Source organism: Rhamphochromis longiceps, linkage group LG19 (assembly GCF_057381845.1).
Source record: "Rhamphochromis longiceps isolate RC_006_pf linkage group LG19, R_longiceps_female_GT1.1, whole genome shotgun sequence".
NCBI lineage: Eukaryota > Metazoa > Chordata > Actinopteri > Cichliformes > Cichlidae > Rhamphochromis > Rhamphochromis longiceps.
In genome coordinates this window covers 27,371,172-27,384,544 of record NC_140575.1, presented here as the reverse complement: position 1 = coordinate 27,384,544, position 13,373 = coordinate 27,371,172, and the positions used below count along the sequence as shown (strand labels likewise).

General features: G+C 41.1%; 4 protein-coding genes across 8 annotated transcripts in view; 2 read left to right on the top strand and 2 right to left on the bottom strand.

The window, feature by feature from the left end:
• The window catches only part of fancm (FA complementation group M), a 41,550-nt gene extending 40,734 nt beyond the window's left edge, over window positions 1-816 (bottom strand). For both annotated transcript variants that reach the window (XM_085392100.1, XM_085392101.1), the window contains exon 1: window positions 35-816. In XM_085392100.1, the coding sequence (XP_085248226.1) occupies window positions 35-737 (703 nt within the window). In that variant the 5' untranslated portion in view covers window positions 738-816. The remainder of the gene's footprint in view (window positions 1-34) is intronic.
• A 195-nt stretch (window positions 817-1,011) lies between these two features.
• Window positions 1,012-3,126, top strand: iqcc (IQ motif containing C). Its single transcript, XM_085390764.1, has 5 exons — window positions 1,012-1,127; window positions 1,308-1,451; window positions 1,536-1,833; window positions 2,269-2,390; window positions 2,946-3,126. The coding sequence occupies exons 1-5, from the start codon at window positions 1,086-1,088 to the stop codon at window positions 2,979-2,981; spliced, it is 642 nt and encodes a 213-aa protein (XP_085246890.1). The 5' UTR covers window positions 1,012-1,085; the 3' UTR covers window positions 2,982-3,126.
• A 164-nt stretch (window positions 3,127-3,290) lies between these two features.
• Window positions 3,291-8,924, top strand: dcdc2b (doublecortin domain containing 2B). Of its 4 annotated transcripts, none has more exons than XM_085390763.1 (15): window positions 3,291-3,904; window positions 4,241-4,462; window positions 4,564-4,615; window positions 5,939-6,009; window positions 6,545-6,676; window positions 6,784-6,918; window positions 7,084-7,123; window positions 7,290-7,355; window positions 7,476-7,644; window positions 7,730-7,839; window positions 7,993-8,061; window positions 8,280-8,351; window positions 8,446-8,490; window positions 8,588-8,659; window positions 8,788-8,924. In XM_085390763.1, coding segments are annotated over exons 1-15 (1,329 nt in total). In that variant the 5' UTR covers window positions 3,291-3,902; the 3' UTR covers window positions 8,860-8,924. The 4 variants fall into 4 exon arrangements, with proteins under 4 accessions (XP_085246889.1, XP_085246888.1, XP_085246885.1 ...); XM_085390762.1 differs by having other exon boundaries at window positions 4,177-4,462; XM_085390759.1 differs by having other exon boundaries at window positions 4,114-4,462.
• Window positions 8,925-8,946: 22 nt separating this feature from the next.
• On the bottom strand, window positions 8,947-13,250 carry tmem234 (transmembrane protein 234). Its single transcript, XM_085390766.1, has 5 exons — window positions 13,001-13,250; window positions 12,648-12,799; window positions 12,486-12,552; window positions 11,567-11,659; window positions 8,947-10,086 (listed from the first exon to the last, which is right to left on the bottom strand). Exons 1-5 carry the CDS (start codon window positions 13,011-13,013, stop codon window positions 9,971-9,973), a joined length of 441 nt encoding a protein of 146 aa, XP_085246892.1. The 5' UTR covers window positions 13,014-13,250; the 3' UTR covers window positions 8,947-9,970.
• Window positions 13,251-13,373: the final 123 nt, after the last annotated feature.

Sequence of the window (13,373 nt, the reverse complement as noted above, 5' to 3'; positions counted from 1 at the left end):
TGCATCAGATTTTATGTGATTTTCTTTTTTTTACCTGTCAGCTCAGCCATGTGTGCTTGTGGGATCCCCATCACTTTATAACAGGCCTCAATCTGTTGGGCCACTAGAGGCTTGGTGGGAGCCATGAAAACAATCTTGCCTGATGGATACCAGCGATAGAAATTGTACATAACCACAGAAGCTATAAAGGTCTTTCCCAGACCAGTGGGAAGACATACCAGAGTGTTCTGAAAGAGGGCAGCCTCTGATATCTTCAGCTGGTACTCCCTGATAGGATAGTTGGTCGGGTAGATCCATACCTTAGCTGAGGAACTGTCAAAGCCAGGGAAGTCAGGATATGTCTGCCCACCTGAGGGGGTTAGAGAAAACGTGGGCTCTTCTGTTCTGGCAGGGTTGTCATGCTGGAAACATTTAGCATTATCAAGCTGGAGGCTTCTTTCAGCTTCATACACGGCGACCACCATCAGATCATCGTCTTCATCTTCATACGCAGGCGTGGGGTCCTCAGTCCCCACTGGGTTCGCTAATGTATATGCTGACCCGTGACCATTTTCAGACCAGAGGGGATAAGAAGGAAGGTGAGCTGTAGCTACCTGGGGACTGTTGCCTGGAGTTGTTCTGGGGCGCCCAGCAGCATTTTTGCCATCTTTTATCGGGTTAACAACTTTGTTTTGGGAGACGGAGACACCCCAAGTCTGAAATAAAGTCTTCTGGTTTGAACCGCCACTCATTTTCATTACCGGCGGCGAAAAACTTTAAGGGGAAAACGCCAGGTGAAGAGCAGCAACATTGCAAGAAGACCGTCTAGAACACGAACACCCGGTCATTTCCGCCGACGTTTTCCAAAATAAATCACTTCACGTTGAGAAAAATTATTTTACACAACTATTTATGGTTCATATATTTGTAAACTGTACAAAATTACACTTATGACCATATATGAAAGGTTAATCTGAAAATATGTAAATATGTTGTTATATCTTACAAGGGCAACCTTTTATTTTTTAGATTTGGCACAGGAAGTAAATAAAAGCTTTGAGTTACGCTCCCGCTCTCCGTAGCGGCATAGTCATGTTACCATAGCAATGGAGAGAAGCAAATGGGAGAAAACAATCGTAAATTTGCAGGTAATTTATCTGCTGTCGATGATACATGTTTATACGCAGAGTAATTTTTCAGGGTGTCTTTTCTGTGCTACGTTTAGCTTCCTAGCCACTCTTGCTTTCTCAGGAAAACAGGTGCTAACGTCTGCTATAGTTAGCATTCATATGATAGTGAGACTACAATTACTCCTTTCCTCGCCACAGGCATGCTCGCGTGGATATCTGGTAAGGAAAGAAGTCTGCAAAGCACGCGAAGACTTTGAAGACATCGTGAAGGAGATTGACGGGCGCCTGACGCATTTAAAGTGGACGGACACGCTGATCTCTATTCCCCAGTTCATAGACACGGTAAGTGGCATTTATGCGAATAAGGGTGACGTTTAATACCCCACATACAAAATGTTCTCATGCATTTGCTTTTTGCTTTTTCAGGGCAGCCTACGTCCACCACCCAGCAGCCCTGCCACTAAGCCTCTAAATCCAGAGACAGATGTCAGTGCTACTCCCCAGATCCCTGCACTCTCACCAGAGAACAGAGATCATCACTGTGCCCTGCTAGAGAAGACAGAAGCAGAGAGAGATGATTCACAGACCTGTTTACCCAGCAGCAGCTCTATTAGAGGGGAAGGAGAGGGCCAAAGACAAAGCGGTGTGGTGGAGAGCACAGCAGGGTCGTCATCTGTCTGGAGCAGTGTTGAGTTAGATATGAACTATACTCAGTCTCATAAAGGTATATTAAAGTTTCACACAAAGTGGAGCCATGTTGTGTGCGTGTGTAGAAGGTGTTTTAAAAAATATTGCCTCTTGTTCAGTCTTTAAGAAATTTACAGTCACAATTTTCAAGATTCAAAGAAGATGCATTCACACAGTCCTTAATTTAGTTATAAGGGCTGGTAACTCCCAAAAGGATTAACAAATCTCTTTGGGAATCCTTCTGCCAAATGAAACATGTGTAGTTACCTGCTGTGGTGACCCGTTGTGAATAAAAGAGAAGCCTAATGTAGCTTTTGCCTCTAAAAATAGAATCACAGAAGCTTAAAAAGTAGAATGCAATCAGTGTTCACCTGCATTAATTACACAGTTTTTCTAGCTTCAAATGTGTTAATCCAAAACTGAATTTGGTGAAACCTTTTGAGCCGTTTCGAATTCGCCATCCCTCCATCAGGTTCTCATCGGTACTGCTTGACTCAGGAGGTGCCCCGTACCCCAGAGGCCCTGCGTTTCCATAGAAGCACCCTGACCATGGAGCTGCTCTGGCTTCAGCAGGCAATTGACAGCAGGAAAAAGGTAAGGCGAAGAAAGAGAGAGATGTAGTGCTTCCCTACGTTTATTCAGCAGTGACAGTCTCCCGCTGTAATAAAATTGCTTCTGCTCCATAGTGGAATTTATTTACTGGTTCCCAAAATAAGTTCATCCAGCAGGTCTGAGAAACAGCCTTCGTTCTAGAGCCTACATCCAACAATCAGATAACAAATGTTAATTTTGCAGTAAGTGTCAACAGTGACTTATTACGGACAGTCCAAACCCCCCAGCTACAAACATGCACGCTGGATGGTTCAGCCCATTTTCTCCCATGTATTAAGCGTGTAAATCAGGTAGAAGCATGTTTAGCTGTCGGTACCCTTTACCCTCACACTGAGAGCTGATTTAAATCCTTTAATTTATCTTTAACACATTTCGTTGCTTCCGTGAGGCGCCCTTCAGCACCAGAGTGTGTAAATTTGCCAAGATGTGGAGCAACACTTTTTATAGATGTGTTGTCATGCACTGAGAATGCACTCATCCAGACATGCAGAAGAACATGTTACTTTTAGTGACTGTTTTCTTTCTTTTTTCCTACAGTACTTGTCGCTGAAGGATAAACTTAGCGTGTCCTGACGGCATCGTTACCATGAACTGGACTTAAACATGTGGGAGTGATGCCTTCATGTACGCAGGAACCTGCTGCACTGAGTACCTTTTTCGTGTTTGGCACAAGTTAATAAACCTGTATATTGTGTATTTTCATGTATATAAATAAAATAAATGCTATTTTACTACAACGTTTTCTTTGTTGTGCTGTCTACCGCTTGGGCTTCACTTGGAGCATTAACTGTGCCAGTTTTAGATGGTTTACAATTGTGCATGGAGAAGTTTTGTTCACTAAAGTCCAGGTGAGCATGCTTCCCAGGAGCTCATATTTCTGAGCTATCACTATCACTCATTTCATTAGGAAATTATCCTTCAAATGTTCACAGCAATCTCCTATTAAACACCTGTTGTCCTCTGGTATTTAAGTCCTTATAGAGAACCCAGGGAAAGAAAAATATTTATAAGTTAAAGCTGAACTTTTCCTCGTTACTCCCTTGAGAGATCTTCTGTTGTGCTTGGATATTTAATATTTACGAAAAAGAATCACCTGGCTGTTTCACTTGCTCTCACTTCTATGCTTGATGGATTTGGCCTTTTTTTTCTTCTTCTTTTTTTAACCTGCCTGTAGAGGTTATCTTATTGATTCAGCTTACAGCGCAGGAGACCCACCCGTTCTCCCCTCCTCTTGCCTGTCTCTTTTGTTGTGGTTTCTGCCGATGGTTTGGCCCACAAAGCCAGTCATTGCTGGCCACGCTGCTATGGCAACCAGGAAATACTCACCGCCATCAGTGGAGTAGTGTCCGTGTGAGAGTGTTTGAATGTGAAGGGGATAGAGAGGAGCAGAACGTGGTGAGGGGGAGCCCAGACAGACCACTACCACAACAACAGCAGAGACTGATCTTCACCTTTGGCTTTTCTGCAGTTTTCCCTCTTAATTCTTCACCGAGCATGTGAGTGACAGAGCATTGTTTGGCACTTTGGAGTGGTAGCTGGATCATTTGTTTGTGTTAATGTGTGACTTTTGGAAATGTGTGAACCCAAAGAATGTAGTGTGTGTGTGTGTGTGTGTGTGTGTGTGTGTGTGTGTGTGTGTGTGTGTGTGTGTGTGTGTGTGTGTGTGTGTGTGTGTGTGTGTGTGTGTGTGTGTGTGTGAGAAAAGGTTCAGTAAATGCAATTATTAGGTGCAATGAATGAGAATACATGCATGCATATATGCACTCAGAGATGGCTGCCAGCTCTGCAGCTGCATCTCTGCTGCCTCCAGTGAAGAGTGTGGTGGTGTATAGGAATGGAGACCCCTTCTACAGTGGACGCAGGTTTGTGGTCAACCAGCGACAGGTGGTCACCATGGAGGCCTTTCTGAATGAAGTGACCCAGAGCATCGGTGCCCCTCTTGCCGTCAGGACTCTGTACACCCCCAGGCAGGGCCACCGAGTCACAGACCTGCAGGATCTACGGACAGGAGCCCAGTATGTTGCTGCTGGCTTTGAGAGATTCAAGAAACTCGAGTGAGTACAACAAAATGAAGTTATTTATACTTGATGTCTGGAAAACAGATCAAGTACTGTGTTAGGGTTTTCTTCGTTATATCCCTTGTCTTTATGCACAGTTACCTGAACGTGAGAACAAAAAAGCAACCCACTGCTCGTGAGGAAACCCAGGTAGGCTTTCATTTCATTTCAGTCCTTTTAAGGAATCTGTAACTGATTAATCCTAGCCTAACCAAGAGGAATGCACCACCAGGCTACAGTCATATCAAGCTGATCATTTCAACTCCTTCCAAGTCAAATTTAAAAAGAGTGCAGGATTTTTTGTTTATTGACGCAACCTTATTCGCCTTTAAAAGTGACGACCCATTCTTATGAGCAAGTATTAGCCGTGCATGTCCCCTGTTATCCTCCTATTGAAGTCACAGGCTGTTAGGTAGATTAGCAGATATAATGGGCTAATGACTGCACTGTCCATCAAACACTCAGTCACTCAGAACTTGCAGGGTACTCTCATGTGACAGCTTCATTAATTTCAGCGGGATATTGAAACGTCAAACGATTTCATCAAGAAAATTATCCTTTCTCTTCGGCTGAACTCAACCTTTTCAGTAAAATGAAAGGCAGGCAGTGCACAGTGACGAGGATGCTAGGATTAGGCATAATGAAGCTCCCTTAGCATTCACACTAAATTGATTTCAAAGCCACACACACTTTAGAGCCACTCACGACAAGTACTTGTTTTATATTCTGACCTGCTGGCAGGACTGACCTCTTAGTGTTTCTGATGTAGAGCGATCTATTAGTCTTACTTTTATGAACAAAAAACATACATGAGTATAGAATAAGCGTGCATAGATGCTATTTTGGATAAGTGTTTGTTTGTTTTTTAGGTGGGGCCTTTGGCTTTAAAGTCTTACATGTCTGTATTGTGGTTGCTGTGGAGATACACAAGAAGTGTGCCCGTATGTTGAGTGTTTGTGTTTGAAGTTTTTATGCTTCCACCCAGTGTAATCAGGGCTGTGTACATGTTCAGGCAGGCCTAATACTCAAATTCTGAGCCCTCCTTCTGGATTCAGACACATTGTAAATAATTAAACGTCTGCCACTTTAAAGAAGGAAAAAAAAACAATAACGAGGAGATTATCAGAGCCCACTGATTTAGCTCAGCTAGAGGCAGACATGGATATTGGCTCCAGATTTCATTACTATGCGACGACATGGGTGAGGGCCCTCAGATAAGACACGGCGTGTCTAAATGCACCATCCGAGGAGTCTTGGAGTGACGTCAGTTTCCATGGCTGCAGCACTTGAGCTGATATGAGCTGAATACACTTTTCGGATAATGATTTTCTTGGCGATATGCATGCAGTGGTATTTATGTGCAGGACAGGAATGATGTAAATCTGTTAAGGGAATTTTGAAACTTGATGAAAAATTGACAGCATTTGATGTTCTGCAGTGGCAAGCATCTGATTTTATGTTGGTCCCCTCTAGGTCAAAGCAATCCAGAGGCCGAATGTGTCAGCTAAATGGAGGAAGTATATACCTGTACCTTGCATTATACAGTGAGTTGGAAGAACTGCTTATCGGAGGCATATATACATAGTATCAGAAATGTATTTATTTATTTTTTACATACAGTTTGCTGGCAGTACCATTGCTTTCATTTTGGATTAAATTATCTCTGCACCTACTGGATGAGAGGAAATTTTGTCCTTAAGATCTCCAGAGAATAAACTGCTACTACTGGCTTCCCCTGATGTTTCCTTTAGCAACACTTTTGGGGAGTTTGAAAAAATCAACAACACCCTAATCTTTGCCCTGAAAACAAATATCCACGTTTCCCAGACTTATACCAAAATCAATTTCACATTAAAGTAATGCAACTGTAGGAAGATTTAATATCGTTGCTGTGGCTAATTAAACTATCATTCATTATTCCTTGATTGCTAAATAATTGTTCCTAATCTTTCATTTAAGGAAACCACTGGGAAACTATCTTTTCACAACCAGCTTAGACCAGTAGTAACAATTACCAGTTCTTAACTCTTTCATCACATATCTGCATACAAGAATTAAGATGTTTCTTGTTATGTTCAGCGTTTTTCGAAATGGAGACCTCCTGTGTCCACCGTTCCGATTCATCATTCCTCGGAGCATGCAGCAGGACCTGGATCAGATCTTGAGTCTAATCACAGAGAAGGTCAGCCTAAGGACCGGTGCGGTGCGCAGGTCAGTGACACCATTACACAGAAGGTCAAAAACATTCCCAATAGCTCTGTGAAATACAAACAGAAAGATCTAATAAAGTAAATATCGAACCCCTGTACGTTTTTCAGGTTGTGTTCTCTAGAAGGAGTGGCCGTGTCCTCAGCTGGGGAGCTGGAGACTGGCCGCTGCTATGTTGCCGTGGGAACTGAGAGGTTCAAGAAACTCCCATATGTGGAGCTATTAATCTCCAAAACTACAGAGAGGTACAATCATGGAAGTTCCTTTGTAAAAAACAAAACAAAACCCGTGCTTGTGTCAGTCTGTGCTAACACATGAATAATAATCAGACGACTGGAAACAAGAAGAGAACAATATCCCACACATTCCTCTCTCCCATTTTTTAATAACTATGTTTCTTCATTTTGTAGCTATTACCCTGGGAAGAGAAGGATGTTAAGGAGAGCTGAGGTAATCCTCCTCCTCTCTCTCTGCATTCAGTTACTTGCTTTATTTTCATGTCTTAAAATACAGTTTTAGGATCGTTATTTTCCAGCCTAAATGTCAGGTCTGATTGGCAGCTGTCAGAAGAAAACATTAACAGGCTATGAACAACTTCTGTTTTTTTCCCCATTAGAACAGGAAAGCAGGAAGTGGGCCTGAAGACCAATGCAGTGACTCAGCTCTCCTTGACTCCCCAGAGGTAAAACAAACAAACAAGTCTCCACTGACTTATATTCACACTATATGATGCTATATTATGAGTATTTATATAATTTAGTGTTTGTTATGTAACATATTCAATGTGACCCATGAATTTCAGTCAGACGGTCGGAGGGTGAAGTCAACAGGAGATGAAGCTGCAGCCCCACAAGCTTCCCAGCAAAGGAGCAGGAGAGAGGGAGCAGATGAGACCTCTACGTTTTTTGCCAGGCCGGTCAAGATCCGGAAGAATCGAATGCAAACGAGACCACCGCTCAGCAATGGATCTGGTGAGGATTTCATGAAATCCAATCAGTCTTAAGGAGTATCTCCACTTTTTGGTGGTAAAAAACTTTTGATATCTACCCATGACAGGCCAGCCCAGTGTATTTAAAAGTTCAGCACAGAAAAGGAGAGAAGAGGTACGAGGGGCAGAGGAGGTGCAGGAGGATGAAAATACAGCTACAGAGCTTCCTGTTGATCAGGTTAGCTTCAGGCACCTCTGCGTCATTTCAGACTCATAATTGAATAGAAGATAATTAAATGCTAAAATATGACTGAGGTGGGCGCGTTTGTCTGCCCTTAATATTATAGAAGTGAGATTAAATCTAAATTTTAATCATATTTCCTTTCCAAAGAGAGCTGCAGAAATAGTGGAGGAGGAGGAATTAACTAACCCAGAGGATCCTCTGCAGAACAAACAGATGGTAGGCATTTTTTATGCCATATCTAACATGTTTTGTTAGATATGAGAAATAACACTCATCACTCACTCCTGTACAAGCAAAACCAAAAATACCACTGAATAATAGTTGTCCTGCATGCATGTGGAGTAATTATTAATTCACTGTCACAAGGACAGTACATGCATGCTGCACATTTTGAACAAAAGCATTAAAAAAAAACACTATTTATTTCTCTCAAGAGACAAGCACAAATTATCAAGGGTGAGCAGCACGACGACGAGGAGCACCCACACAAGTACAGTGGAAAGCAGGTACGGTTCGTGTGGGTGGGTTGTTTACATTTAATCGTAATTCACGTGTTCACATTAAAAGGGTTACCCATTTTTGTTCTTGTGCCGTTAAAAGGCATTACTATCTGAAGAGGAGCAGGAGTCCAAAGCTGAAATACTGGTACACACTCACACCCACGAGTAGCTAATTAATCAATTGAACAAATACAGAACTTCAGCACGTGGAGGCAAAATCTTTGTGACTTTCATTTCAAAAGGAGCTGAAGCAGACGTCTTCAAAGTCGAGGCCTTCGTTGTCTAGCAGCCACGCAGAGCACAGAAAAGAAAAGGCAAGTTTACCAACTTCACACCCTATAACACCATCGCGTTTTTACTGGCATCAATATAACCAAGGCATTAAACTCGTCTTGCTGATAGCTTTTGCCTTTACACTGATTTAGTGTCGTTGCTGTGACAGGAGATCCTGCAGGATGCGCCGTCGGTTGCAACAGAACAAAACCACCATCATCAGGAGGTCACGGCATCCTAACAGTTTCACATCGCATGAATGTTTGATTAAATTAGTAGTACTTTAACTGTGATAATGAGCCAAATAACAACATTAATGTATGTTTGTTTTATTGTAGAAAATGTAAGCGTGAGAAGTGCAAGCAGAACAAACACTACAACAGGTGGATACACTATCAGAAGCTCTACAAGCTTCAACTAAAACTGATTGAAGTTTATTGTATCGTACACCCGTTTATGACATTGTCCATTCAGTTTTACAGGCATGATTCTTATGTTGATACTGTGTAGATGTTCAATGCTGCAATATATTCACTATGCGTACAGAAAAAAAAAACATTTTTTAGGGTAAATCTTAAACCTATACTGAAAAATGAGTGACTACTAAATGAGTGTTGGGGAACAGTAGTGTTGCCAAGAATTTATTGATTAAATATCAGCAACAACACAGGAACAGAGCACAATATTAACAGTCATCTGTACAGTGTCTTGTATCAATTAAATGTGACAATAAACATATATATTACTGTACATGTGACCAATTTCTGAACTCTTTACACAGTTAAAGTCTTTTTCTTTCAAAAGTAGTTTGGAAAATAAAAGCAGTATATTACGAGTAAACAGTAAAAGGAAAGGCGAAAGATGAAAATTTTATCCTCAAGCTATACAACAACATTGTCCCCTCCTGCCTTGCTCTTACTCTACAGCAGGCTAAAGGCAGCCACCACAAACTGTCCCCATTAAACCAGAAGCTGACATCTACCCCGGGCTTATTTATATGTGGTCTCTGCAGGATCTATGCAGATGCCAGTCAGCTGCGGAGCATTTAAAAGTAAAAGTTAACAACCACCGCTTTTCTATGCGAGCGTCATAAATCGAGTCAAGCTCTGTGGTGAACTCTCCATGAACCCGCTTCCCCCCCTCAACATGGTGTGAGAGTTTTCTGGACAGGCCTTTTGAAGCTTGAGTTTGTTTAGACACAATTCTCCCATCAGCATCGCCGCTCTCAGGAGCTGCTCTCTGAATCTAAATCGTCTTCTTCAGTCCTGCTCCAGCTTCATTGCCCGTCTTTCCATTTACGGCGAAGGATTTATTTGAAGGCGCAGAGGAATTGGCTTAAATCCTGATCTCCTTCAGTACACGGGTTGGGTCAAATTCTGATTCCCAGTATCTCTGTCAATATCATCAATGGAGCTTATAATACACAGAGTGATGCCAGCCATGGTGAGGAACATTCCTACGACAGCCTCTGCAGACAGATGTGTGGGCAAGGATATCAAGATAGTTAAAGTTAAAAAAAATGTATTTATTAATTAGGTACGGTCATGGTACAAAGAAATGTCACCCTCTTTCAGTTCAGTTAGCATGTCTTAGCACAACTTCAGATGAACAACAACATATTAAACTGTGTCATTATTAATTAAACAAAAACTAAACCAAAATACAGACAAAGTGTGTAAAAAATTAAGTACAACTCATTATTCAATAGCTTGCAGAACAATTTTTAACAGCAATAACTTGAAGTAATCGTTTTCTGTATGACTCAATCTGTCACATCATTCTGGCCCAATCACCTTTACAATGTTGCTTCAGTTCATTGAGGTTAGCGGGGATTTGTTTAAGCACAGCATTTCAGGTTGACGTCTGGACTTTGACTGGGTCATTGAAACACCTCTATTCTTTTCTTTTGCAGCGATTCTGTTGTAGCTGTGGTGTTGCAAGGGTTAGGATCAAGTCACGCTTTAGCTGTCAGACACACATGTAGCCTCTCATTTGACTAGAACACCTTGGCTTACGGATGCTGACACAGTGACTGCAAGGTGCAGTTACTGGTCCTGTGGATGCAGAACAAGTCCAAATCATCACCCCTCCATCACTGTGCTGACTGTTGGTATGAGGTGTCTGTGCTGATTCGCCGTGTTTGATTTTTGCCAAATGTGACTCTGTGCATTATCACCAAACATTTCTATTTTGGTCTCGTCACTCCAAAGGACATTGTTCCAGGAGATTTGCGGTTTGTTCAGCTGCAGCTTTGCAAACCACAGCTCTGCTGCCATGTTCTTTTTAGAAAGCTGAGGCTTTGACCTGGTAACCCTTCGAAACAAGCCATACTTGTTCAGTCTTTTTCTAACTGAACTGTCATAAACTTTAACATTTAACATGCTAACGGAGGCTTGTAGAGTCTGAGATGTAGCTCTTGGTTTTCTTTTTTTCAAGTTTGTCTGAGAATTGCACAATCTGACCTTGGGATTAATTTCCTGGCATGTCCACTCTCTGGAAGTATGGTAATTGACCTAAATGCTTTTCCACCGAATAATGACATCTGTAATCTACTAATCTGGCTCCTAAATACCCTATTAATTCCTGTAGAAGAAGTAAGGTTGTATTTAGCGTTTCACATAATCCTTCTTCATTTGGCTTAGTTTACGTTACATAAATAATGACAGCGTGTAATATGCTATGTTCTTTAGTACAACCGACACTGTATTTACTTAATTTGAAGAACTGCAAAGCATCAGATGATTTTTATTGCTTCCTGATATGTAAAACCTTTGAATTAGAGAGTGGTTAATTTTCTTTTTAATCATGACTCTAAACAGCTTAAAGTCTGACTTTCAAAATCAGCATCTGAATCTTTCCTTTTCTAGATAAATACCACCGGTTGTGTGACTGGCCTCATTATTTTAAAAAAAGCAAACAAATGTAGTGTTATCACATGAGTGACTTACGTTTGCCTCCAATCTCTTCCCCCAGAAACTTGCCAGTTAGCAGAGTGCAAAGGAGGGTGAGGGAGTTGGCTACAGGAACAGCAAATGATAACTCTGGATGAGAAGAAAGGTTTTTAAAAAAAAATGAATTTCTAGTCTACAAAGAAGGCATACAGTGACAGTCTGTGTCAAGTAAAGCAATAAAAGTAATTTCTCAAACATGTTCCATTAAGTATGATGATTTTCTGCTTGTAGTGTTTAAAAGAAATTACATTTAACATTTATCCAGTAAGCCATGTGAAAAACTAATCTACGGTGGCTTATTGGCATTTGATACAGGAAATTCTGGTATGATCTGATATGAAGTAAATATAGGGCCAGTAATACTGATACTAAACCAATACCGATACTTTTAGCCTATACATATAGCTTATATAGGTATATCAGTGTGTCATGATTCATGGGATGAATCATCATTTGAAATTTTGAACACATTTTAATGACCATTAAAACTTTGTGATTTACTGTGATTTTTGACTACTTTTCAAAATAATAACACTTATAACTTAAACACTTATAAGGTTTTCATGCATTCAGAAACAGTTTTTTTTTTTTTTTTTTTTTTGGAGACCTGGAATGTAAATGTACCTGGCTCTAAAGCACTTTGGGTCAACTTCTGTTGTTTAATTATGCTGTAGGCTATAAATAAACAGACAGATAGTCAACACAAAAAGGTTCAGCCATTCTTCATAGCGCATGTTTGAGATATATTTCCAAAAAAACCCAAAACCCCAAAACACTTTATTTAACACAGAAACAAAATATCGATCGGATACAATACCACCGCTGGTATCGATACACTCAATATTTGGCCCGATCCGCACACCTCTATTGGTAAGTTCTCATTAGTGTTTCAGGCTACACTTGTGCTAGGTCTCACCTGTGGTTGAAAGTGTGTAATAGTAGACCACTGAACCACTCTGGTTTAACAGAAATGGGACCAGGTACTGTAGAGCAACACAAGGGAGAGGGAGCAACTGAGCCAGTTACAGTAACATACAGTCTACCTTAAAATGCGCGAATCTGCTGTCTCAAAACCTACCTTGATGTTAAGAAAGAGAAACCTGAGCTCCGCCAGCAGCTGTGCCACTTTGCTGGTTTTTGTCACATTTTCTATCCCCTCGGTGCCTCTCTTTAGGAAAGGGTTGGTGCAGCCCCACAGCACTGACACCAACAGGAGACTCAGCAGCTCGACTGCAACACATTAAAACGAGCTTACTTCCTTAGCATAGGTAGTAAGATGCTAACTACTCCTGGCTTAGCTTTGCGTTGTTAATTCTGGTGAGGAGGTGGAAACTTGCAAATATACATTTAAATGAAAATACAGACGAAATCTTCAAATTCTTGACAACTAATATGATTTTTAAGGGAAACAATAGATTATGGCCAACTCACCTACGGTCACCATCGTCCTGGTTGTCAACAGTCGCTATAAGTCGCGTTCAAGATTGTTTTCAGTTGTTAGCGAACATTATTCAAACGAATAAATTCATAGTGCAAGAATTTAAAGTGCAAATCCTTAAACTTGTCCAAGAAATGTGCAAAAATAAATTGGTGAGGACTGTTTCTCTCATTTGCAGCTTCTGGTCGTTGGAGTTTGCGAACAGTTCTTGCCCTCTTGAACGCAGCTTTGAGGCTTTCCAGTCATTACTTTTCCAGAGACTACCAGCAGAGGGCGCAGGGACTCACTCTTCCGCTTCCAAATATTATTTGTACTACTACTACTATTATTATTCTCTGTGCTAATTACTTCATTGTAATAAACAGA

Excerpts from the sequence above, each read along its gene's own strand:
- iqcc (XM_085390764.1), top strand. The coding sequence starts at position 1,086 with ATGGAGAGAAGCAAATGGGAGAAAACAATCGTAAATTTGCAG. Across the intron at positions 1,452-1,535 it reads TTCCCCAGTTCATAGACACG|GGCAGCCTACGTCCACCACC; the intron begins GTAAGTGGCATT and ends TTGCTTTTTCAG. Across the intron at positions 1,834-2,268 it reads CTATACTCAGTCTCATAAAG|GTTCTCATCGGTACTGCTTG; the intron begins GTATATTAAAGT and ends TCCCTCCATCAG.
- dcdc2b (XM_085390759.1), top strand. The coding sequence starts at position 4,155 with ATGCATGCATATATGCACTCAGAGATGGCTGCCAGCTCTGCAGCTGCA. Across the intron at positions 7,645-7,729 it reads ACCGCTCAGCAATGGATCTG|GCCAGCCCAGTGTATTTAAA; the intron begins GTGAGGATTTCA and ends TACCCATGACAG. Across the intron at positions 8,660-8,787 it reads CAGAGCACAGAAAAGAAAAG|GAGATCCTGCAGGATGCGCC; the intron begins GCAAGTTTACCA and ends TTGCTGTGACAG.
- tmem234 (XM_085390766.1), bottom strand. Across the intron at positions 12,553-12,647 it reads TTCTCTTTCTTAACATCAAG|TACCTGGTCCCATTTCTGTT; the intron begins GTAGGTTTTGAG and ends GTTGCTCTACAG. Across the intron at positions 10,087-11,566 it reads GGAAGAGATTGGAGGCAAAC|AGGCTGTCGTAGGAATGTTC; the intron begins GTAAGTCACTCA and ends ATCTGTCTGCAG.